This window comes from Lutzomyia longipalpis, chromosome 2 (genome assembly GCF_024334085.1).
Source record: "Lutzomyia longipalpis isolate SR_M1_2022 chromosome 2, ASM2433408v1".
Lineage (NCBI taxonomy): Eukaryota > Metazoa > Arthropoda > Insecta > Diptera > Psychodidae > Lutzomyia > Lutzomyia longipalpis.
The window spans coordinates 37,223,852-37,245,680 of record NC_074708.1 but is presented as its reverse complement, the minus strand read 5'-3'; the positions used below and the strand labels follow the sequence as shown (position 1 = coordinate 37,245,680).

At 37.2% G+C, this 21,829-nt stretch overlaps 2 protein-coding genes across 2 annotated transcripts; one reads left to right on the top strand and one right to left on the bottom strand.

The window, feature by feature from the left end:
• Positions 1-1,488: 1,488 nt before the first annotated feature.
• On the bottom strand, positions 1,489-5,881 carry LOC129790552 (probable dolichyl pyrophosphate Glc1Man9GlcNAc2 alpha-1,3-glucosyltransferase). The gene is made up of 5 exons (XM_055828111.1): positions 5,705-5,881; positions 5,353-5,625; positions 4,908-5,277; positions 2,325-2,692; positions 1,489-2,215 (listed from the first exon to the last, which is right to left on the bottom strand). The coding sequence occupies exons 1-5, from the start codon at positions 5,761-5,763 to the stop codon at positions 1,771-1,773; spliced, it is 1,515 nt and encodes a 504-aa protein (XP_055684086.1). The 5' UTR covers positions 5,764-5,881; the 3' UTR covers positions 1,489-1,770.
• Positions 5,882-5,969: 88 nt separating this feature from the next.
• LOC129790526 (protein son of sevenless) lies at positions 5,970-21,033 on the top strand. The gene is made up of 14 exons (XM_055828056.1): positions 5,970-6,278; positions 6,341-6,414; positions 6,502-6,547; positions 6,621-6,761; positions 6,829-6,993; positions 10,511-10,711; positions 10,787-11,247; positions 11,322-11,449; positions 13,292-13,856; positions 14,863-16,375; positions 17,007-17,389; positions 18,288-18,824; positions 20,026-20,090; positions 20,172-21,033. The coding sequence occupies exons 1-14, from the start codon at positions 6,177-6,179 to the stop codon at positions 20,216-20,218; spliced, it is 4,428 nt and encodes a 1,475-aa protein (XP_055684031.1). The 5' UTR covers positions 5,970-6,176; the 3' UTR covers positions 20,219-21,033.
• Positions 21,034-21,829: the final 796 nt, after the last annotated feature.

Genomic DNA, 21,829 nt, shown 5'->3' with positions numbered 1-21,829 from the left:
ATTTTAACATTGTCCTTCTAATTCAATTAATTTATTATTTATTTTTCAAAATGGCGTTTTCAGCCTCATATTTAGTATTGTTTAGTATTCAGATTTTTATTTGAGGCGAATGCGTATAGTCGCTTTCATCCCACTGCGACCTGAAAGGTCTATTGTGGAAGGGTCCTCGGTTCTTTTATCATCATTATCTGATATATATTGAAGATCGATATTGCCCAAGCCGAACGACAGCTCGCGGCAATTTCTTTCCTCATTGATCGGAATCGATCGCCAAAGGGTAGGCAAATGTTTCCATTCACCCTATCACAGAATCAACAAAGAGCGCTCAGAGGGTTATCATTTGTGAAACTGGATTTGTGTACAGATTGGAAAGTCATCTAGGTGTTACTTTCGTTCTCCGTATTTGATGCAAGAGGGCCATTGTTTTTGTGGATGAGAGTGCATCATCTCTTTCTCTCAATCCAACAATCTGACCAACGTGTACCACTACAACGTTAGCCAGGCAGGGGCATTTTCATCTCTGTTTTTCGGCGTTCGCTTCCGTGTGCCTGAGAGAGACATACCCACAGCTGTGGACACCCAGCGTGAATACAGCATGCCTTCTCGGCGAGCACAGTACGATGTTTGCCTATCGAGATACAAACATCCTATCCCTTTTACGGGCGGTACCGTCTGTATTCGAACCAGAGACTCTATGGACACAACTCGAGTGTTCTATCCACTGCTCCCTGGGCCCTCTCTATTGTTTAGTAGATTTTTCTTCATAAAATCAGTACATATTTGATTTGGGCGCATTTATTGACTGATTCCCTGTCTGAAGGTTGCGAAATAACATGGCGGCCATCTTGAAAACTAACGATGGGTTTTTATTCCAATTTTGACAATTTTCAAGATGGCCGCCAGGTTCTTCTATCACCTCTGAGTCAAAAAATGTCTTTCAATTAATTGATTGAGTGAAAAAGAAATCTACTAAACAATAATAAATATATGAGGCTAAAAAATGCCATATAGGAAAAAAAAAGATGGCGGCCATTTTGAAAATACATCAGGAATATTACCTTTTGGCCTTTTGTCCTCTGAATCTACTACGGGATTTTCGGTATCTCAAATACAAGGGAAGATATTCAAAAAAAAAAGTTTTACGCTACTTTGACTATCTGTTCTTTTGTTTGACCTTTTTTTCGATGTAGAACGTACCTTATTGTAACGTTTAACTCCCTTAAAAATTAATTTGCTAAAGGAATCATTGAGAAAAGTTAATTTTCTTGCATTCCCATCAAAACTTTCCGATGAATTTCTAATAGAAAATTAATTTTAATTAATATTCCGTGCGTCTTTTCACGGAGAAACACTATTGAGTGGTACCTCAAACTTAATACTAAAGTTAGTATAACTGTGCTCCCTTAATTTTCTTAGCTAATTAAATGGATTTGCCATGAAGCGGGATTCACTGCCAAGAGAAAATCGAGGGGAAAATAAAGAGAAAAATCGAGATTAATAAGAATTTAATTTTTATTTTACAAAAAAAATCTCATTAATTTGTACAAAATCCTCTTTTAAGGAAAAGCTCCTTTTGTCTCTTGAAGTGTTGCAAATCCCATCCTTTTGCGCTCACTGCAATATTTTCTTCTCTCAGCCAGGCGTCTAAATGTTGTGCCTGATGGCTTTTTTCTTGCATCTCACAGAGAAAGATGCATAACTCGATATAAATCCCATTTCGAAGGGTTAATGGTGGAATGAAGAGAGCTAGAGCTTTTTTGGATGCGCACATTATTTACTCTTAAGTTTCTTCTTTGGCTTAGTGGGTGGTTGTGGGGCTGGGGTGGTGGTACCCCTCCCTTGATGACTGCCCCGCATGAAGTGCCAGTAGTAGCAAAGCCAGAGCGTCGTGACACCCAGAGCGCAATAGATGCTGGTAAGGAGGAGTGGGAGGAATGGTAATTTCCCGTCAATCTTCAGGAGGAAGTGGAAGATGTAATTGTAGAGGAACAATGCCACGAAACCACTGCAGTAGACTTTCTCAATTGCGGCGAATCCAATGCTCGGGTGCAACCATGTGAGGCTCCAGAGGGTGAGGCATACGTACACGAGGCAGAGTGTCACAGTGACCGGGGTGAGTTCGGGTGGATAGAGGAGTGGCATGAGAGAGAACAGACCTGTGATTGTCATCAGAATCAAATATTTGGCATCGAGTGCTGTGTGGACGGACAGGAGGCTGCAATGACAAAGGGGAGGAGGGGGGAAGGGTGAAAAATCTATCAATTTGCCATCCATATAGCATTGGCACAGAGAGAGAGAACAATCTGTGCGAACTACCAAGCTACCTGAGTGGAATTATTGCCATGAGGATTGCTTTCTCGTGGACATGCCAACCGAACATGAATGATGTTAGTGCACACAGGATGACGCCGCGGACGAAATCCTGCCACTTCCCATCCCTCTGCAGGAGCACCCTCGCGGCACAAGGGGCGGTGAAAAGCGCCGTGAGAATGAATGTGGTCAGCGGCGTAATGGACGGTAGTGCCACATGCTGGAATGTCTGAACGAGCCCACTAGACGTTGAGGAGCCTTCTGTTTTAATTTTCAACCCAACAGCCAGGCATTTATCCGCGAAATTGTACATTGCCCAGAAATTGGGGGCCCAATATGCGTGGGAGAGGCCCCGCTTGAAGGGAAAGAGACGCGACAGAACCTAAAAAAATTGCCAAAAAAAATTCAAAAAAATAGTTCCAATTATTCCACCTTCCCTATCAATTCTTTCAGCACACACACGGGGGTGATCCTTCCTGGATTTTAATTAACTCCTCCTCTCCAAACCCCCTTTACAGACGGAGATTGTGTGCAGCAGCACCCCCAATCATTGAGGAAAATAATTGGCCAATTTTTTTCCACCCACTACACTGTTCCTTCCGCATCACCGAAAAATTGAAATGAGTTTTCTCTTGCATTTCATGGTTGGAGAGGATTTTTTTTAGTTCAATAGGACATTTCCCTACCCAATGGCCAATGATTTTTAAAGGATAATTGGTTGGATTTTTTTCAAATAAAAATCATTGTGAAATAATTGGGGCAGAAGAAATGACGAATATTTCATTTTTTGGAGTTGGAGGAAATTTTTTTGTACGGGTCCTTAATAGTTAAGGATATTTAGTAAATTAATTTATTTAAGCTTTAGTTTAGAATTTGATTTCCATCAGTACAAGATGGAAATCATTTTCAAATCATTTAATTTTTTTTTTAACATTCAAAGCATTTCCTTTGACCCCTTTGACAAAAGGAACTTTTTGTCTTTTGCCTGAATTAGTTGGTATACCACAATCGTGGCAGTATTGTAATCGTCGGAAAAACCGACCACCTCAGATCGGGCTCAAACTTGGTATGAGCACGTTTTAGACATCCCACATTACGAAAATGGTGGTGGAAAATTTTTGATCCGGCCGGCCTGCCGTCCGGTGACCCAAACTTTGGCTTATAGCTCAAGAACGGTAACAGATAGAGACTTCCGATTTGAAGTTTTCTATAGAAATGTGGGTGTAAAATTTTATTTTTTCACATTTTCAAAATCCAAGATGGCCGCTGTTTGCCATTTTGAACTACTGTCAAGCAGTTCCCTTGTAGCAAGAGGTCTGAAATTTCAGTATGTTGTAGAGCTCAGTGAGACGTTTCCATCGATAATTCATACTTGAAAATCGGTCAAGCCGTTTAGCAAATATGGCGGCCTAAAGCAAAAAGTGTTTTTTCGATATAACTCGAGAACGGCTTGACCGATTTTGACCAACTTAGGTTCAAATGAAAGGTTTCAAGAAGCCCTACAACTGTCTAGAACATTTCAAGTTTCAGAAATAGCCGCAAGAGGCACTAAAATCAAAAACAAAAATTGCCTAACTTTAAGGGGCAATATCTCCCAACATCTGTTATAGATTTCTTTTAAATTTTTATATCTTGTAGCCTGACTCAATATCTTTCATCAGTCCAAAAATGAAGAAAATCTATGTCGCCGTTTAGAAGATATGAGCATTTGAAAAATTCTTGAATTTGAAAAGTTCTAAGAGTCATATCTCCTTAACTGCTTGACCGATTTTGCTCAACTTGGTATCAAATTAAAGGCTTTGCAATTCTCTACAACTTTCTAGAACATTTAAAATCCCTTAAGCCATTCCTTGAGGTCAAAAAGTACAAAAAACTGTTTGAAAAGTATCATATTATATGTCAGATTATAGCTTATTTCAATAGCTTTCCATAACTAGCCACGAAATTTCTATAGGTGTTATAGAACTTGAGATATGAGCATTTTTGTCTTTCAAATTGCTGAATTTTACATAAAAATCAACTTTGTCTACTAATACTACTCAGAAATTAAATTACAACGCATAGACTGACCCATCCGCGTTGTGGTATACCAACTCTTATAACTGGACGCGTTTTGATTGACTTCCTTTTCCACAGCATTGATTTCTGACAATATCCACAACGAGAAAACTTTGCCCTTTAACCCTTTTCCCTTCACAAAAGACAGAAAAGAAGGTAAAGTAAGGGTGTGAATGATCTGTGGGTGCATTTAAAATGTGAATGAGGCAATTTTGGTGCAACTGCCACACAGCAAAAAGATACCTATGCTGTGTTGTAGGTATAATCTCTACTATGCAAATGAATCGTGTTCCGCTTCAGCAAATTGAATGCACATCGCGGAAGACAGCGCGACAGCGAAATGCCATCAAACGCTCCACATTTTGGTTAAATTTTTCATGCAAATCGACCCCAAAAACACAGGAAGGGCCAAATATAAATAAATAAAACATTATATCGCAGCTCACAAACCCAATATCCAGTTGAAATGCAATTAATTGGGTCAATTTGTGTGCTATGGGGGAAAGCGTGACACGCTTGATTGATATTCGTGGCCTCACCTGTGGGAGTTGAGCGTAGAAGGGGCCAAAGGAGATGAATGTTGTAACACCAACAATTCCAGCCAACTGTGCGAGGTGCTTCAGGAAGTTCCCTCGTTGCATGCAGTGATGCCTGAAGAGGTAGACAATGTACACGGGGGCAATGTAGATGAAGATGTGCTTCATATTCAGGAGGATTGAGAAGAAAAGTGCAGCCTTTGGGAAGTTTTCCTCAATTATTGCTCCAATGCTGAGGAGAAGAAGCCCAAAGAGAATCCCATTGTACTGAAAATGTATATGATCAACCATTAAAAGTCCCGCGTTGAAAGTTAGAAGAACAGCCACGATGTTCTTTTGCTTCCCTGACCAGTCTTTCACTCCCTGGAGGCAGCTTTAGGGAGGAAATTATTCAAAATTAATTTCTAGAAAGAATCTTAAATATTTTTCTTTTGGGACAATACTCAACGATTTAACGCCTAGCAAGAGTACAGCATCTGTGGCAATAACTGAGATTCTCTGGAAGAACACCGTGGCATCGGAGGAGTACCCCAGATTCTTCACAATCAACATCTTCTCATCGAAAAGCTTCGCAAAGTGGGAGAGAATCCACTCAAAATAGGCAAAGAATGGTGGATAATCCAATGTCCATTCGCTCGTGTCATCCGTGTACCACTCACTAAGTGGGAGACTGTGTGTTATTGCCAGCCAATTTCGGTGAACCTCAAAATCCGTCGACCGGCTGCATAAAAATAAATCCACAAATAATATTTTTACCGGAATTGCTGACGTTGATATCAGAATTATCCCAATTTACTCACTATGCAGGGATGAAGAGGAGTTTTATACATGATACCAGAGCAAATAGTGTCCACAGCATCTTTTTTCTTAGTCTCTTGTTAAATTAATTAACAATTACCCGGTTAAATTGCAAGAAATTCTCCCGGAGATCAAAAGATTCCGCGAAAGGGGTTGATTTTTTTGAGGTTAAGAAACTCATAAACACCCGAACGTGAAGCGAAAGCTCCCGAATAGTTTACGAATGGGAAAAATTGGGAACAGTTTTGGTTGGGAAAACAAATACATAGAAATTAGGGTTAGGTGTGTAAGTTTTGTTGTTGGTGTGCGTGAAAAATGTTTCCTTCCAGGTATCAATTTTTTCTAAAAGTTTTCCCGTGAGTTTTCACAATTTTCCACCATGTGAGCGTGCAAATTACCCCGAAGAAGTCATCTCTGCGTCCCAAAGAACGTGCTTAAGGTGTTTGTGACGTGCTAAAGGCGCTGCCTCCCACAATGTTTTCAGCTCAACACGAAAGTGACGGCAGTGATTATAATTTTGAAAAATTCGAAAATGCCATGAAATGGAAAGGTGTTTTCGTGAATTCCCTGCGGAAGGTGAGTCCCTGCCTGTCCAGGCATCGTGTAGAATGGGTATTTATGTGGGTTTGTCACTGCAGGTGCTGGAACAAGTGCATCCCAATATGACAGCTCAGGACGAGGCCTTGTTCTACGTCGAGAGCCTTTGTTTGAGGTGAGTTTTTTTGAGTGTTTTTGTGCCCCATTTGGGGCTCTCTGTGCACCAAAACAACCCAATAAACACGGGGCTTTTGTACTCTAGGCTGCTGGCGATGCTGTGCGCGAAGCCACCCCCGCACACGATCCAGGTGAGGCACGACGTAAAAGAGGGAGGAGTCACTAAAATCTGAGAAAAAATCTCCTTTTTCCCATCTTTTGCAGGACATTGAGGATAGGATCGGCAAGACATTCCCCACCCCAATTGACAAGTGGGCCCTCACGGAGGCCTTCGAGACGTTAGATAAGTCAAAGAAGAAGAAATCAGTCCTCCCCGTGGACAAGGTCCATTCAATGCTGCAGAAAGTAAGTTTACCCAACTCCCGGAAAGTCTTTCCGGAAACAACTCACGCGCGCAAATGTTTCTCTGTAGGAAGTGCTGCAGTACAAGATTGACATCTCCGTGTGCGTCTTCCTTGTGGCCGTGCTGGAGTACATCTCAGCCGATATTCTCAAGCTGGCCGGGAACTACGTGAAGAACATCAAGCACATCGAGATATCCCGTGAGGATATTGAGATTGCCATGTGTGCAGATAAGGTGAGTCCTCACTACCCCACCTATCCCCACCACATAAAAAACAACTCACAGACAGACCAGTTAAAATTAGTAATAAAAAAAAGTAAAGAAAACATCTAGAAAGGGGCTCTCAAATGGGGTCTTTCAAGTGCTTTTCGGCCGTAGCTTTTGAGGAAGACTCAGATCACCAGGATTAGTCACAAATCTCTCTTTTAGACCACACACAAGATGCTTCTTTTGAGATCTTGGGTATCACTCTCTGTTTCATCCTCATTTTCGCAGCTTCATTTTTTACTCTCTGCCTTCGTCATTCCTGCGAGGATTCACGCACAGGGTGATCATGTTACTGGTGTTCGTAGCATAATTTATTTAATTTTTTGGAATTTATAATGGAAAATGTTTTTTTTTATTGTTTAATGACATTTCGGGGAAGATTTCTTACTTCTTCAGATTAAAAGACTAATTTTGATGCCTTTTCCTTCAATCTATTTTAACTTTCTTTTTAAATAAAATGAAAGAAATCTTTCTGAAAAATTAACAAAAGAATTAATGAAATTAGTGTATTTAATTTAAAAATTGAATAACCTTTACGGAATCCTTGATTAAAATCAAAAAATAAATGATTCTAAACAGAATAAATTGGGATAGAACCTCTCAAAACTTTATCCCTAAATCATTAAAAGATTTTGCAAACTTTTACAATTTTTACAAACAAGTAAACCTAAAGAAGAAAGTTTTCTAAATCTATTTTAAACGTTTCAATCCAGTATAGAAGCTAACTCTAGTTAGAAGAAAAAATTCAGATCACAAGCTTTCTTGTAGAGAATCGAAAATAAAACAAACAGGTAAAACATAAATCGTGAGCAGAATTCACTACTCAGTCGGGCTTAAAATTTTAAGTCGGTTTTTAAGTCGATCTTAAAGTTTTAAGTCAGTTTTTTCAAGTCTGACTTAAAATTAAAAAAATATATATAAAAATAAATTAAAATAAATTGAAAAAATAAAATAAAATAAAAAAATTCCATTACAATTATCTGGGAAATATTGATTAAAAACGTTGGGAAAAATGCAGAAAATGACGTAACTTTTAATTAGTGGAGCCATACACTTTATCACAAAATCATTGATAAAGCGTAAGCTTCGATGTTTTAAGAACTGAAAGAGAAAAAAAAACATTTGTGACGTCATTCTTTGCATTTTTTTTAGTAAAATTTGAAGTTTTTTTTTTTAATTTTCACCATGTTGATTCTTCAAAGATATGCGGTGAAATTCACTAGAAAGTCGGGCTTAAGATTTTAAGTCTGTCTTAAAATTTTAAGTCGGTCCTAACGGTTTAAATCGGTTTTGAACTCGGACTTAAAATTTTAAATTCATTTTTAATTCGGTCTGAAAATTTCGGGTCAGTTTTTTGTAATCGGTCATAAAACTTTAAGTCAGAATTTCATTGAAAAATAAAAATTATAAGTCCGACTTAAAAAAAATTTCTTAAAATTTTAAACTAACTTAGAATTTTAAGCCAGCCTTATACTAGTTAATTTCACCGTGGATTTAATAAATTCCTTTACCACATAAAATAAATTTTTTGGAACACCTTTGACGGACAATCCTGTAACTGAAAAGTGAATCCTTCTTAAGGAAAATTGAGAAGAGAGAAATTTTTTTAAACGAACTAGAACTGCTTTTTATTACGTGTCTCACATTCTCACATTATACACATTTTGACTTTTATAAAATTAATTTATTACTAATTTTAAGTTGGTTTTAAGAATAAAAAAAAATGATATAAAGTAAATATATTTATTTGTATACGATATATGTTGCAAAAATCATTATGTTTTTCATGCTGTCCTCTTATTTATCAAAAAAAATCAAAAAACAAACTCAAAATTACCACAAAAATCAAAAATAAAACTCACAAACAGGTGGTAGGTGGAAAAACGATTCTTTTTTATTAAGAAAAAAATACCAAAAATACCTTTTCTTGTTTTTTTATTATTATTCTTTTATTTTCATTAACATTTTTCCTTAAATTCCGCAAAAGAAAATTCATTAGATGTTTGAGGATTTTTTTTCTTTTCCACATGTGATCCCTTTTTGGTCCTTCTTCTTGGCTTTTAAGTTTCCTTCTTTAGGTTTTCTTTTTTTTTATCATAAACTAACATTTTCTTTTGCAAGCATGCTCACCGTTTGTCCCTTCATTTGTCGCTTTTCATGCATTTTTCCTTTGCATTGTCATTTTCTTTTGCCATAATAGAGTTTTGTAGAAAGAGAAAAGAAAATGAACAAGAAAAAAGGAAGTTTCTGCTTTTGCCGTGTTTTAGAAAATATATTATTAATTAATAAAATTAATCTCTTTTCAAAAATCCAATGTAAATATATTTGAAAAAAAAACTTTGTCTGTCCTCTCTGGCCATAAATGATTCGCTGCAGGAGATTCTCTGCTGCTGCTGCAATCTCTGTTAGGATTACCACCTCTAGGGGTTCACCCGGAGACTTTGGGTTTCGGGGTATGATCTCCGGGTTGCGGGTTTAGGATGAATTTCTCCGGTTTTATTTTTTTTTTGCTTTTATATTCGGCAGTACCAGAAAACTAAAAATCGGAAATTGAAAAGACTCTGTTATTTAGGAATTTTAGATTTTCTTTAACTAAAGGGAAGTTGTCTTAAGGCAGATCTCAGTTTTTCTAAACCAGAATAAACTTCTTTAAGCTAGACTACAGTTTTTTTTTTCAAACTAGGTTTAAGTTTTTAAACTCAGTTCTAAGAGTTTTAAGCAAGGCTATTGGTGTAGACTAGATTTAAGTTTTTTTTAAGGTCAGACTTTTAAGGTTTCAACGTTGGATCATGTTGAACTGAACTGAGTCCTAATACGTCTTAAAAGTCTGACCTAAAAGAACTAAGGTTTGGCTTAAGAAAAAAGACCTGTCCTAATAAACGGCTTACCTTTGTTTCTTAAGTCAGGCTTAAATTTTTAAGTCAAACTAGCATTTTTGAGGCTTTACACAATTTGCCCTATAATTGTTTAACAAGTTTTAATAGTTAAACACAGGCTAGAACAATTTACCAATCTAAACACAGGCTAGGTCTTGAATGCACTTAACACTACCTCAGCATGACCTCGATTAAGAAGCTTAAGATTAAAACTGACGCCTGGTTTAAGTAAACTTAAGCCTGGCTTAAAAAATCAAGCTGATCCTTTATGCTAAGAGTTAGCGAAAAAAACGAAACGTACAAACAAAAACCGACTTAATTTTTTTTTAAATAAAAAATATCTAAATATTTTTTTAATTATATAAAAATAATTGTATTGCCTATCGAAAGATCGACGGAATTTTTAATATTACGGACATTTAAAAATTTAGAGGGGGGTAGGTAAAATCTCCGGGCCAGAATGTAATGTGAGGGGTGGTAACCCTAATCTCTGTGGTCAGGGAGAAATGTGTTTTCTCTCTATTTTTGTGATGATTATGACGTGAGAAAGTGAGAGAGAGAGAGCGCGAGAGAGACTAATGTGGCCCCCGGGGGTGGAATTCTTTTAGGTGCTCATGGATATGTTCTATCAGGGCGATGGATCGGGATCTGCAGCCCCGAGTCCTCTGCCACCCACACCACGGATAAGTTTGTCGTATGAGGAAGTTGTTAAGGAGTTAATTCACGACGAGAAACAATATCAGCGCGATTTGCACATGATAATCCGTGTCTTTCGCGAGGAACTAGTCAAAATCGTTAATGATTCCAAGGTAAGGGCTTCCAGCGAAAGGTTTTGAGAATTAAACGTTCGCTAAACATCGCGAATTGATTTTTTTTAAATTCAGGAACTAGATGCAATATTTTCCAATATAATCGACATCTACGAGGTTACGGTGACCCTCCTGGGGTCCCTTGAGGATGTGATTGAGATGTCACAGGAGCACACACCACCGTGCGTTGGGAGTTGCTTCGAGGAATTGGCCGAAGCGGCGGAATTTGATGTGTATGCCAAGTATGCACGTGAAGTTACCTCACCACAGTCACGGGAAGCCCTGGCGAACCTCCTGGCACGTCCTGAATCCAACTCCTTAATGGCCGCCGGGCATGGTTTCCGGGAGGCGGTGAAATTTTACCTACCAAAACTACTTTTGGGACCCATTTGGCATGCATTTTTGTATTTAGACTACATTAAGATTCTCATGGAGAAGAGTCCAGCGCGCGATGATCAGGAGAGCTTTGAGCAGGTTCAGGGACTCCTGAAGCCGCTCCAATGCCAACTGCAGTATATTGTGTCCACATTGCCAAAGTAAGTGAAGCTGAGAAAAGGATTTTTTCTTGTGGATTTTGTGGCTTATTTGGGATGTTTTATTTCTTTGTCAGGGAGTCAATGGTGAGGATGCACAGCCGACAGAGGCGACAGATTGCCTTTGAGAAGACAAGAGAGCTCCACACTACAGTTGAGCATTGGGATAAAGATGTTGGGCAGTGCTGCAATGAATTTATAAGAGGTAAGAAAGAGAATTTTATTAAAAAATTTTATGTTTTGTTTGTCCCTTTTGTCCTTTATTTTGTAAGAAAATCTTCAAGGAGGGTTTATCAGGACGAAATTATTCGGATCTTCGGAAATATTCAGATTATTCGGATGCTCGTTCAGATTATTCGTCTAAGCCTAAAAATGATAAATCCAAGCATAAAAAGACTTAAATCAAACCAAAAAGCAGTAAATTCCACCCCAAAAAGAAAGAATCACAGCTAAAAAAAAAGAATAAATACAAGCCGATAAATATTTGGGTTTCAGTCCCAAAACAGCACAGATTGAGGAACAAAACTTTTAAAAAAAACCAAAAGCCTAAAAAAGTACTAAATTCAAACCGAAAAGTAGTAAATTTATGCTAAAAAGTAAAAAATTTAACCTCAAAAAAGATTTAATTTAAACCAAAAAGTCCTAAATACGTTTTTGGATTTTTTCCAGCTTTGAGTTGTTCGATTTTTAGCAAAAAATGTTCTTTGTGAAGTCAAATATAAAAATCTTCGGAAATATTCGAATTATTCGCTTGAAATGCCAAAAGATTCGCCAGATAAACACCTCTTGAAAATTTTGCAGAAATGGTCCTAACTTTCATGAATTAATTTGTCCTTTGTGGAGAAGGATATTTGGGTGTATAAAAGGCCATTTTAATGCAAATTTAAAGCCTTAAAATGAATCATTTTCAGACCAAAATTACAGGGAAAAAATTAAAGGAATTTTAAAACATTAAATAACAAACTTTAGAATTTTTTTAGAGTTAAAGTTTTTGGTAGGATATCAAACGTCTGGAAATAGTAAATGTCAAAAAAAAAAGAATTTAAAGTTACAAAAGAACTGTCAAACTTTAGAAATTTGACAAACTATCAAAATTAATGCAATATCCTTTATTATGGTTCCTTTACCATTTATTTCATCTCCTAAGTTGTCTTTTTTCATCCATTTTTAGCATTCTTTTATTAGAAAAAGAAATATTTTCCTTTAAACATCCTATTCAAGAGTTTTCTGATTACGCTCGCTGCTTTCTTCAGGTCAAAATTCTTTGGGAAATTCAATTTGTTTTTCATACATATTTCTACATCAATAAATTAGCTTTCTTTTTTTTTGTTTTTAATAATTTTTAAATCAAAATCAAAAATGAATTGAATATTCAGTTAAAACTTGAAACAATAATCGATTTTCAGTTCAAAATTTTATTTGTCTTGAAGTTAGAGAGTAATTGTCTCTCAACCGTTAATATGCCTCCGCGTTATATAGCCCTGAAAGCTCCCTACTAAGAAAAAGAAACAATTACCCTCAAAAATAGGCAAAATGTTCCTTTTTTGGACTTTTGTACCCTTTGTACCCCAAAATATATTATTTTAATTATTTTATTCCATAATTTTGTATAATTTATTCATTTAGCCGCTTTGGCTCTCAGTTGCACACAAAACTCTCAATCAAATTCAAACCAATAAAATGGAATATAAATTACTATTAAGAGTGAAAGAAACGTGTGAGTGAGTGTTGAAGAAGACGATTCAAAGAAGATGAAAAAATTTACAATAAATTCAAACGAAAAATGAAGCTTATTAGGTGAGGAAAAATATCTTCCTTATTGATATTTCTGTGGGCTTTTGCAGAGGCTAATAATTAATTAGCTTTTGGGGTTTTTTTGAGCTTCTTTATTACAAATCTGCACACCCAATAAATCACACAACAAATGAGGGATTGAAAGTTTTTTTTCGTGATGTGTCACTGAATGAATGACTAATAAAAAAATCATCCGGAAATGTTTTCTGTGTGACTAATTAACGGGAGGGAATTTTTTCGCGGGCATTTGCAGAGGATACTCTGGCGAAATTTGGTTCGGGAAAGAGAATCACCGAAAGGAAGGTTTACCTGTTTGATGGGCTGTTTGTGCTGTGCAAGGCGAATACGCGGCGACAAACGGTGTCCGTGGGGGCGACACAGAGTTATGATTTTCGCATGAAAGAGAGATTTTTTATGCGAAAAGTCGAAGTGATTGATAGGCAGGATACGGATGAGTTGAAGCATGCATTTGAGATTTCGCCGCGTGTCCAGCAGGCAGTGGTGCTGATGGCGAAGAGTACGCAGCACAAGAATGATTGGATGGCGGATTTGATAATGGTGAACACAAAGCCAATGCTGGATCGTATCCTCGATAGTATTTTGTTGGATATTGAGAAGAAGCATCCACTTAAGTTACCTAGTCAGGAGATTTATAAGTTTGCCGTGCCCGATAGCCCGAATAATATTGTGCTGGAGGAGCGGGAATCAACGGGGGTGCCCCTGATTAAGGGGGCAACACTGTGCAAACTTATTGAGAGACTAACCTACCACATTTATGCTGATCTCAAGTTTGTTCGCACCTTCCTCACAACCTACAGGTTTGTTTTTGCGCCAAATTCTTTTTTGGGGCCGTGTTATTTGAGTAAGTGTAGTTTGAATAACTAAGGGTCATAGATGAAGGTAAAAAAAAAATCCGTCGACCAATCTATTTAGAATTATCTAAAGAACATTTGTGCCAATTTTCATGGCTCTAACCGCTCTAACTAAAACTAACATACATAACCTCACTTCCGAATCAACCAAACTAAAAAGAATCAAACCCAGGAACATCCATAAAAATTCTTTTGCTATGAAAACCGCACAGTTGTTTATGAGGAATCTACCTGCTCCGAGGAGTTAACCAAAAGACACTCTATGTTAGAATAATTACAAACGGTCTCAATAAGTTCAAATAAATTGGCGCAATTTGACAGTTCGAACTTTCTAGTGGTGGTCACTGGAAAATTCCAAAATGTCAAAGGAAAAATAGACTGGAAATCATGACTTTGTGTCAATGATAAAAACTTGTCAGATCGCTCAGAGATTCCAAAGTGAACGGGCACGCGGCAGGTCGCGCTGCTCTAGAATTTAATTTATAAAGTGCGCGATTATTCTAACACTATGTTAGAATAATTACAAACGGTCTCAATAAGTTCAAATAAATTGGCGCAATTTGACAGTTCGAACTTTCCAGTGGTGGTCACTGGAAAATTCCAAAATGTCAACGAAAAAATATGCTGGAAGTCATCACAAAATGTCAAGGAAAAATTTGATAGATCGCTCATAGATTTCAAACTGGACGGGCACGCAGCAGGCCGCGCTGCTCTAGAATTTGGTTTAAATATTAAGATTATCTTAACGCACTCTAAGAATCGAAAGTTATTCAAAAGACACGCATGAAAATAGCCATACCTGCTTAATCCTTTATGATCCTTAGTTACTCAAACGACACGAATTTTTGAAGTTACTCAAATGACACTTACTCAAATAACACGGCCCCATTTTTTAGGGCTTTTTTTGGGAAGAATTTTGATTGGGAAAATCTCTTATTGCTTTGTCTTAAAGATCCTTTTGCTCACCACGGGAACTGCTGACATTGCTCATTCAGCGCTTTAACATTCCTGATCCAAGTATTGTGTACGATGGTAGTGGTTTAGGTACCGGAAGTGGTACCGGTGAGGCAACAGATACAGATAAATTGCACAAATGCTCCCAAAGGGAAGATTACAAGCGCTACAAGAAGGAATTTATGCAACCAGTGCAATTTCGCGTGTTGAATGTTCTTCGGCATTGGGTTGATCATCATTTTTATGATTTTGAACGGGATGTGGAATTGCTGGAAAATCTCCTGGCCTTCCTCATGACAGTCAATGATAAATCAATGCGTAAATGGGTTGATCCGTTCTTTAAGATTGTTCACCGGAAGAATGAGCAGGAGGAGAATCACAAACAGATCACCTTCAGTCATAGTCCTCCGGCCATTGAGTACCATCTCCAAGTGCCGGAGAATGAATTTAATCTTCTCACGTTGCACCCGTTGGAGCTTGCGCGGCAGCTGACATTGCTTGAATTTGAATTCTACAAGAATGTCAAGCCATCAGAGCTTGTGGGGTCCGTGTGGACGAAGCGGGATAAGGAGTTAACAAGTCCAAATCTCCTAAAGATCATTAAGCACACGACAAATTTCACAAGATGGTTGGAAAAGTCAATAATTGAGTCGGAAAACTTTGAGGAGCGCGTGGCAATGGTAACACGGGCAATTGAGGTGATGATGGTGCTACTAGAGTTAAATAACTTCAACGGGGTGCTATCTGTGGTGTCAGCCATGGGGAGTGCATCGGTATATCGGCTCAAGTTGACGTATCAAGTCATTCCGGAGAGGTACAAGAAATGCCTGGAGGAATGTAGGGAGCTCAATAAGGATCACTTCAGGAAATATCAAGAAAAATTGCGCTCAATTAATCCCCCGTGCGTTCCCTTCTTTGGCATGTACTTGACCAATATCCTTCACATTGAGGAAGGTAATCCCGATCTATTGCCCAATACGGAACTCATTAATTTCTCAAAGAGGCGAAAAGTTGCCGAGATCACGGGGGAAATTCAGCAGTATCAGAATCAACCGTACTGCCTGAAGACAGACCCCAAGATAAGGCGCTTCTTGGAGACACTGGATCCGTTTGAGGGGAAAAATGACACCGATATCAGCAACTACCTGTACAATGAGAGCTTACGAATTGAACCACGTGGCTGCAAGCAAGCCCCAAAGTTTCCACGACGCTGGCCCGAGTTGACGCTTAAGTCACCGGGTATAAAGCCACGGAGGCACAATAATAGCGGAAGCTCAATGAGCTTGATCTCACTCCCGGGCTCTCTGCCGTACAGCCATAAGAGTCTCACGATGAGTAGTGAAGGTGATTGGTCACCCACAAGCAGTATCTCTCAAGTTTCCCAGGAATTCACGGTGTTTGCCAATGTGAATCTCTCTGGGGCACATCACAGTAGCCTCATGAATGTCTCACAGCCATCGACGTCCCTGAGTATGCTACCAACGTCCTCTAGCATTGACCTAACTGATCAGGTTTGTTTGCTTTTAATTACTTATTTTTTTAAAGTGTCCAAATTACCCAAAGAAACGTCTTGAATCAAAAGAAATTTCGTTAAAAATGAAGAAATGGCGTCTAAAGCGTCCCTTTTGCAGATTACAACGCCCTCTTGGTGCAATTCTTTATATTTCGTGCTATGGCGCTGTAGTCAGTAAAGGGGACGCTTTTGTGTAGACCATTTTTAAAATAAATTTATGATTTTTCTTTAACCCTTGGAGGATTTTGCTGGCCACCGTGGCCATTTCGACATTTTTTAAACCGTCACAGAATCAAATCTATTAAACATATCGTGGTAATTTCTGCATCTGTGTAAAGAAAAGTTCAAGATCGTGGAAAGAAAACTTGTAAAAATATTTTCTTTTGAGAGAAAATGAAGGTCAAACTTTTGAGGTTAGAAACCTCGATCCTCCAAGTGTTAAAAATCAATAAATGGCGTCTAAAGCGCCCCATTTGCGGAATACAACGCCCTCTTGATGCAATTATGTGTCTTTCGTGTTATGGCGCAGTAGTCAGCAAAGGGGACACTTTTGTGTTGAACTTTCTTTTTTAAGACAATTAAGGAATCTTTTAAATTTAAAGACGCCTAATTTGAAAAATTCATTAAAGATGAGCGTCACAAGTGTTGCCGGGACAAATGTGCCATCTTCGGGTGTGCCCGAGTTGCCAAAGAGGTCAAACAGTATTATCTCAATGGCGAGCTGCAATAATATCGTCATTGACACAGTTAAGCCCATCCTCAGTCCACGGAGTTTGGATGCAACGGTCAACTGCAACACTCTACCAACGAGAAGTTCACCCGTTGTTAGTCCCAAAATTCTTCCGGCTTTCCGGGAAGATGGGGACGCGCCAACGCTGAGTCCAAGGAGTGATCGTATTGGGGTCATGCACAGGAGTGTTGGGGAGCAAGAGAGCTTCCGGACACCCTTCCAGGGGGCTTCTACCACTACAATTGTCCGCAACTGTGTTCGCAGTAGCACCACAAGCATCACGTGAGTCGTTTTTTCTTTAAAATGGCTTTCTTTTAGTATTTTGTTGACAATTTTATTGGGAATTTATTGAGTGAAAATTGAATGAAAAAAATAATAAAATTTCTTCAGAAATAATTGGTTAAAGATCAATATTATTATGGGGAGAAAATGCATCGATTGATTAAATAATTTAAATGTAAATGAATTGAATTATTATTGCATGAATGAAGATTATTTCGGAACTAATCTATCTTTATTATGCGGTGATCTTTATTAAATATTCATAAAAATACAACAAGAAAAATAATAATGGCATATTATGCACGTTGAGTAATCGATAATACGGATTATAAAACTACTTTTAAATGCCATATAATTTGCAAGAAGATTAAATTTATTTATGTAGATATTGATAAGTATCTGTGAGTGCTTATTGACCATTTTTCTTCCAATATTATTAATCTCTCTACTTTCATCTGTAGTTGGAAGTTGTGAATTTGTGTGTGGGGAGAGAGAGAGAGAGAAGAAAATATTAATAATATAGCATATTGATTAGTTTCTCAAAACACTATATTTTGATTGCTGCACAATAAATTAAGACGAAGTATTAATAATTTTTCCTTAAACTAACGCCTAATTGAGGTCTGAAAAAGTTAAGAATGTGTCTCTAAATTGAAAAAAATCAATCAGTGTGAGATCTGATCGTTCAATGCAACTTCCGAGGTCAATTTGGGTTTGTTTTGAGAGACTTTTAAGAGCAATTGACATTGGCATGAATGTGCTGTGTGAGAATTTTGTACGTGAATGCGGTGATTTATTTTGCAGCTGGCAGGAGGTTTATTGGCTCAAAGTTTGAGATTAATAACTAAAAAAAAAAAGATTTATTTCGAATTGTTTTGTTTTCGTGGAATTTCTGCAGAACAAATTCAGAAGCTGAAGGGCAACAGTTGCCGGGTAGTCCGAAGGTTCATTCAACGGCGGACGTAGTGGTGGCTACAGAAGTGGGTCCTTTGCCCATTTCACCGCATGTCAATGTCCCGAATACTCTGACATTCAATCACGTTCCACCCCCGCTACCACCGCGTATTAGACGTCGTGAGCCACTTGAGGGGGCTCAGAGTGCGCAGGTTAAGCAGGCTCCGGATGCACCGCAGCTACCACCACGTGACTTGAGTCCACCCCCATTGCCGCCGCGGCATCATCTTGCAGCAGCACGTGGGCAGCAGCAGCAGCAACAGGAGCAAATGGGATCGCTGTACAATAATTTTGAACGTGGTGATTCCACGTCTTCAGTGGAGACAACGCCCAAGCATCATCTAATGCTGCCACACACGAGTACCATCATGATGCGGCGCAATTCAGCGCTTGATCGCAGCCATGGGAAGACACAGAGTTCAGGGCTTCCATCGCCACCAGCTGTGGAAGGTGCCGTTGGGGGGTCAATAAAGAGTGCAAGGTAAGACCATTTTTCTTAAACTGTGTTTCAAAAGTTGTCAGATCGGGCTCAAACTTGGAATTAGCACAAGTTTTTTTCTGGCCATTTTTAAACACCTTTAAACTTTGTTTTCAGTATATCTCAACCCCTTATATAGTTAAAAATCTAAAATTTTGGTATGTTGTAGGGAACATCAATACCTTTCCAACGATACCTCATTTTCGAAAATCGGTCAAGCCGTTTAGTCAATATGGCCGCCACAATTTTTCATCGAAAATCGACCATAACTCGAAAACGGCTTGACCGATTTTGATGAGCTCGGGCTCAAATAAAATATCTCAACAAATTCTACTGCTCTCTAGAACATCGGAAGTTTTAAAAGTGACTACTAAAGGGTCTAAAATCAAAATCAAAATTTTCGATAAGTTTTCGATGAATATCTCGAAAACGCCATAATCTATTTGTTTCATTTTTTTGATATATTTATAGCCTACTATAACATTTATTTACTAAAAAAAAAAATAAAAAAAAAATATGTCGTAATTTTGAAAATATTGAGTTCCATCTTTGAGAAGTCCAATTTTGATCAACTCAAGCTCAAATGAAAGGTTTCGTAAAACCCTACAAATGTCTAGAACATATGTTATGGCTGACAATAATACCTTTCGAACAAAAAAAATATAAAATTCGGTAGATCCGTTTAGGAGATATAGCCTTCCAAAGTTAACTTGTCATAACTCGAATTACAAGTCGGAATTTGATCAAATCAACCGCAAAGTAAAGGTTTCGTGAAACCCTACAAATGTCTATAACATTGCAACTTCGAGAAATGACCACGAGAGGTGCTAAAATCAAAAATTAAACGAAAAATTCGAACTCGAATTTTTCGAAAATGGCGACAATTTATTTTTTCCTTTTTTCGATATGTCACAGCTGACTTCAAAACCTTTCAAACAAAAAAAATAAGAAATTGTATCACAAGTTACCATTATATTGAAGAATTCTTTATGTTGAGAATTTCTATATTTTTGACAATTAATATGACATTTCGCGGACGCATGTCTACTTCCTCAGGTTTGCTTAAATTGAATTAAAATTGCAAAAATATCCTTAATTAGATTACAGACCTGAACCTAATAAAATTGAAGAATTTCTGAAAGTTAAATCTCCTTTTTTACTCCCTTTTTGTTGATAGAAATATTTTATTTTTATTTTTCTGCAGCTCAATCATTTCACCTCATACGGCGATACCAAAATTACCTCCGAAGCCTAAACCACCAAGTTCCGGTAAGTCCTTAACTATTTTTTTTCTTTAATATTTGAATTGTTTTTTTCTTAAATGAGATTTTCTCCCAAAAAATTCCTCAGCGGATCGTCAAACGATGTTTTCATATCCTGGAACAACATTTGACTAAAAGAATAATTTGTGCCGAATAAAAAATTCGCACAGAATTTTCATTTTTTTTTCACGAAAAAAAAAGAGGAAAAGTCAGAAGAATCGTGAAATGATTCAAAAGAAAAAGAAAAATTTTACAGAAGAAAGACCAATTTATGATGAAAAGTGGAGTTTGAAATTAAATAAATTCCCTCCACGATCATCATGAAGAGTTTAAAATTGTATAGAAAGTTTTTAAGGGATTACTATGTGATTGATTAGTGAAAATTTTAATGGGGAGGGGACATGAATGGGAATTTAGCACAGATAAAGTGTTTGTAAAAAAAAAGAAGATTTTAGAGAGATTTAGGATTGTAGAATGATTGTGAAAAGGGGAATGTGGGTAAAGATAGTAAAATGCATTTAATGAAACATTTCGTGAAAAATGTTAATCAGGGATTTTTTTTATTTTCATTAAAATGAAAATCTTGGGAAATCCCGCTGTTAAATCTCACAAGAAAAAAAGTTGCAGCAAAAAGTAATTAAACAAAAAATGTTAAAGATTTGATAAAAAAAATGCCAAGTATCTAAAAAAAAATAAATAAATAGAGGATACACTAAAAAAATAAATAAAAGAAAAAAGTGAGAATTTGAGAAAAAATGTGCATTTTATTGTCAATGTATTTGTAGAGAGATTATAAACATGATGAGTATATTATATATAATTAATTGTAAATTGTGCGAAGTGAAAATTCTTGCAAAAAAGAACATTCGCAGTAAAAAAAAAAAGAAGTAAATTTGTTGTAAAATGTATTATAGTTGACAGAGACAAAATATAATGGAAAAAAAAACAAACTGGGATTGTTTTTTAAGCTTCAATTATTTTTTAAAATTTGTAGCCGGAATTTAGGATTTTGCACAGCGAAGGAACTTCAGTTGGGAACAAGGGGGGTGTTTATTGAGAGCTTGGTTTTCCGGTATTTGGCCACATTTAAAGACTATTAATTGAATGGTAAGAAAATCACTTTTCGCTATCTTGGATCGGACGCCATCTTGGATGCGACGCCATCTTAGGTGCGACGCCATGGCGATTGAAAAAAGTCGAATTGGCCACTTTGGCCAGCAAAATCCTCCAAAGGTTAAGTATTAGCTTCGTGATTTTAATTATTTTTTTGCAGTTTAAACGGAATTTAAATTAAATTTTAGTCTCGATTCTACATAATAAAGGATTTCCTTTTTTGACAGTTTCATGTCGGAAAATTATTCAATTAAATCAAAAATTAAAAAGCTTCAACCTTTCCCTTAATCATGCTCATAACTGGGAATCTAATTAGCGAATTTCAATGCAAGAATTTTTCAAAGAATTCTAACGTAGTGATGGTTATTTCAAAGCCAACATTGAGCTTTGAAAAGAAAATATGTAGGGGAGACCGGGGTAAAAATAGTCATTTTGGAATTTTCAAATGCCAATTTCTCCCAAAATATAAATCGGAAAAATCGGAAAAAATTAGGGTACAAAGCCCTATCAACCTATAATTTTTGACAGTAATTTGGAGGTTATCCGATCAGTACTTTAGGAGTTAAAAATGAAAATAGATTTTTGGCCCATTTCCCAAACTTTTGCGTATTGAGAAAAACGCGTTTTCCGAAC